The sequence below is a fragment of the Sinocyclocheilus grahami genome, unplaced genomic scaffold (genome assembly GCF_001515645.1).
Source record: "Sinocyclocheilus grahami isolate Dianchi unplaced genomic scaffold, SAMN03320097.WGS_v1.1 scaffold1903.1, whole genome shotgun sequence".
NCBI lineage: Eukaryota > Metazoa > Chordata > Actinopteri > Cypriniformes > Cyprinidae > Sinocyclocheilus > Sinocyclocheilus grahami.
In genome coordinates, this window is record NW_015507082.1 from 35,392 (window position 1) to 39,409 (window position 4,018).

Consider the following 4,018-nt stretch of genomic DNA (forward strand, 5'->3'; position numbering starts at 1 on the left):
CGGTGCCCGGGGAGCAGTTGGGGGTTTGGTTCTTGCTCAAGGGTTTCACCTCAGTCGTGGTATTGAGGGTGGAAGAGAGTGCCTTTACAAGTCTGACTCTCTAACCATTAGGCCACGACTGCCCTGAACCAAAATCTAAAAGGATATTAGGATATATTTAATACATTTCTTGAGTTACAGGCATGCAAACTTTAGCCAAAAAAAAAAGACTATTGTAAGGCGGCCGAGAGAGCTCAAAGCGCTGCAACTTAAGAAAACACATGCAAATAGAAAAAGCACTAGCAAATTAAGAAAGCATCTTCATTCATGGTTACTACAGTTTTACTATAATAAATGCATGGTTAATTTTCAGAAGAGAAATGTTTCCTACCAGGGGACCCCAACAATGCTTATGAAAATTAACCATGATTTTATCATAGTAAAAGTGTAGTAACCATGTTTTTTTTGATGTATTGATTACCATTTTTATAACCACATATGTAAAAATATCATGGTTAAACTGTTTAGTGTAGCAAAACAATGGCTAATATGTGGTTACTATGGTTTAACTACAAACCCAATTCCAAAAAAGTTGGGACACTGTACAAATTGTGAGTACAAAAGGAATGGAATAATTTACAAATCTCATAAACTTATATTTTATTCACAATAGAATATAGATAACATATCAAATGTTGAAAGTGAGACATTTTGAAATGTCATGCCAAATATTGGCTCATTTTGGATTTCATGAGAGCTACACATTCCAAAAAAGTTGGGTTTGGAATCGGGTTTGTACAGTAACCATGTTTTTTTTTTTTATAGTAAAACCATGGTTAATTCATGGTATGTGTTTTATCATTTGCAGCGTGTTGATCTCTCTTGGCTTACTATTGGCATATAATGCAAAGATTGCTAAAGGCAACAGATTTTACTAAAGGCAACAGACCTTCCAATCTCTGTGTAAAAATAAAATAATGATGCTGCCATCTTTTTGCCAAATTTAGTTGATTAGACACAGCATGACCCTGCAGCCATTAAACGTTCCACTTTACAAAGTATGACAGTTATGTTACTCACCCAGTTGCTCCAGTACTACAGTTGCATTGGCTGAAAGTCCTCCAGCAAACACCTCACACATGTAAACTCCTTTATCCTCAGTTCTGATGCTCTTCAGTCTGAGAGAGAAGTTTCCTTTGGGGATTTCAGCAGTGAAGAGCTCAACTCTGTCTATGTATCGCTCATTTGATGAATGTGCCTCATTGTTTTGGTAGAGCAGAACCTGAATATCTTCATCTATTTTCTTCCATGAAACCTCCTCAAAGTCTTCGGGTGGGATGTGAGAGTCTACAGAGCAGTTCAGAGTGACGTCTTCACCCACAGACGCAGATATGGAGCGACTCGATCCTGATACTAGCAAACGCTCTGAAAGAACAAACAGTGTAAATATACATTCAGTAATTAGTTTCTGTAAAATCATAATGAAAATGAAGGAAGGAACTCATGTGGTCAATACTCACCAACATTATCAACTTTTATTTGAACCACAGTCTCACCAGACTCTTGCTGACTGTAAACTGTACATTTATACAATCCCTCATCTTCAGCTCTCAGATCGTCCAAACGGAGGGAGAAGTTTTTATGTTGAATCTCTTCAGTAAAGAAATGAGCTCTATTGTGATAATCCTGCTGCTGGGCTTCTGCTCGACTCTCACCATCCTGATACAGATGAACCAGAGTCTCTGAGCCCGTTTTTCTCCATTCCACCTCCAGACCCTCCACTGATAAAAGTTCATCAACAGAACAGGGCAAAACCACTGAGGATCCCAGAGGAGCAACCAGAGGACCAGAGGGACCTTTTACAATCAACCCTGAAAAGGAAAAGAGAAAAATTAATAAAGCTTGTTTTGTAGTCAAAAACCGATAATGTAAAGTTTTTAGCTGTCAACATTTACATCCCTCTTTTTATCTCATGAATTGAAAATGATGTACTTTAGTTTAAGAGTAAGCACTTAGGTCCACCCTATTTTACCAAGGTCCACTCACTTTAAAATTTCTGGCTCAAAATTTCTTACTCAGTGTCCTGCAGTGTGAAATGTGTTTTGACTGGAAATGACATCGGCAACGACCTATAGCCAATGAGAGAGCTGATACAGGGCAAGGGAAAGTTCAGGGGGAGGAGTCACAGACCTACAACCAATGAGAGAGCAGATACAGGGCGAGGGAAAGTTCAGGGGGAGGAGTCACAGACCTTCCTCCAATGAGAGAGCAGATACAGGACAAGGGAAAGTTCAGGGGGAGGAGTCACAGACCTACCTCCAATGAGATAGCTGATACAGGGCAAGGGAAAGTTCAGGGGGAGGAGTCACAGACCTACAACCAATGAGAGAGCAGATACAGGGAAAGGGAAAGTTCAGGGGGAGGAGTCACAGACCTACCTCCAATGAGAGAGCAGATACAGGACAAGGGAACGTTCAGGGGGAGGAGTCACAGACCTACCTCCAATGAGATAGCAGATACAGGACAAGGGAAAGTTCAGGGGAGGAGTCACAGACCTACATCCAATGAGAGAGCAGATACAGGGAAAGGGAACGTTCAGGGGGAGGTGTCACAGACCTACAACCAATGAGAGAGCAGATACAGGGAAAGGGAACGTTCAGGAGGTGGAGTCAAATACCTACATCCAATGAGAGAGCAGATACAGGGCAAGGGACCGTTCGGGGGGAGGAGTCACAGACCTTCAACCAATGAGAGAGCAGATACAGGGCAAGTGAAAGTTCAGGGGGAGGAGTCACAGACCTACCTCCAATGAGATAGCTGATACAGGACAAGGGAAAATTCAAGGGGAGGGGTCACAGACCTATATCGAATGAGAGAGCAGATACAGGGCAAGGGAAAGTTCAGGGGGAGGAGTCACAGACCTACCTCCAATGAGATAGCTGATACAGGACAAGGGAAAATTCAAGGGGAGGGGTCACAGACCTATATCGAATGAGAGAGCAGATACAGGGCAAGGGAAAGTTCAGGGGGAGGAGTCACAGACCTACATCCAATGAGAGAGCAGATACTGGGCAAAGGGAATGTGTAATGTGTGACCCTCTGTCGCCGATCAGTCAAGTAATGTCACACAACAGCAACTAGATTGTACTCCAGACAGTCGTGCACTGTGAGAAGAACAGCAATCTGACGACTTTGAAAACCATGCAGTATGATCCCGGTTTTCTTTTTATTTCATCTCATCTATAAGTGGTGTAAATCTAAATGTAATGTAAATAAGTGGAGTAGTCAAGAACAGACCTCCAAAACGAAGACCAATCAAGATCAGAGGTGTGGTCCAAAACCAATACCATTCAGGAGAGGAGTTAGGATACATTTACATGAAAAAAATTGTACTGTCAAGTTGTAAAGAAACACTACGTGCCAGTGCACATACTGATGGAACATGTGATACACACAGGGCCGTTTCTAGCCAATTTGACGCCCTAGGCGAAATCCCTATTGCCCTGCACCCCCCAAAATGTCTTTTTGGGAAAGATGCAACAAGTTTTTCACACCTGGATTTGGGGATCCTCTGCCATTCCTCCTTGCAGATCCTCTCCAGTTCTGTCAGGTTGGATGGTAAACGTTGGTGGACAGCCATTTTTAGGTCTCTCCAGAGATGCTCAATTGGGTTTAAGTCAGGGCTCTGGCTGGGCCATTCAAGAACAGTCACAGAGTTGTTGTGAAGCCACTCCTTCGTTATTTTAGCTGTGTGCTTAGGGTCATTGTCTTGTTGGAAGGTAAACCTTCGGCCCAGTCTGAGGTCCTGAGCACTCTGGAGAAGGTTTTCGTCCAGGATATCCCTGTACTTGGCCGCATTCATCTTTCCCTCGATTGCAACCAGTCGTCCTGTCCCTGCAGCTGAAAAACACCCCCACAGCATGATGCTGCCACCACCATGCTTCACTGTTGGGACTGTATTGGACAGGTGATGAGCAATGCCTGGTTTAATCCACACATACCGCTTAGAATTAAGGCCAAAAAGTTCCATCTTGGTCTC

General features: G+C 43.0%; 1 protein-coding gene across 1 annotated transcript in view; it reads right to left on the reverse strand.

Annotated features, from left to right (window-relative positions):
* Window positions 1-4,018, reverse strand: part of LOC107573248 (butyrophilin-like protein 2) — a 21,528-nt gene that overhangs the window by 6,010 nt on the left and 11,500 nt on the right. Inside the window, exons 2-3 of the mRNA XM_016259683.1 lie at window positions 1,500-1,850; window positions 1,060-1,404 (exon numbers count right to left, since the gene is read on the reverse strand). Of these exons, the coding sequence (XP_016115169.1) occupies window positions 1,060-1,404; window positions 1,500-1,850 (696 nt within the window). The remainder of the gene's footprint in view (window positions 1-1,059; window positions 1,405-1,499; window positions 1,851-4,018) is intronic.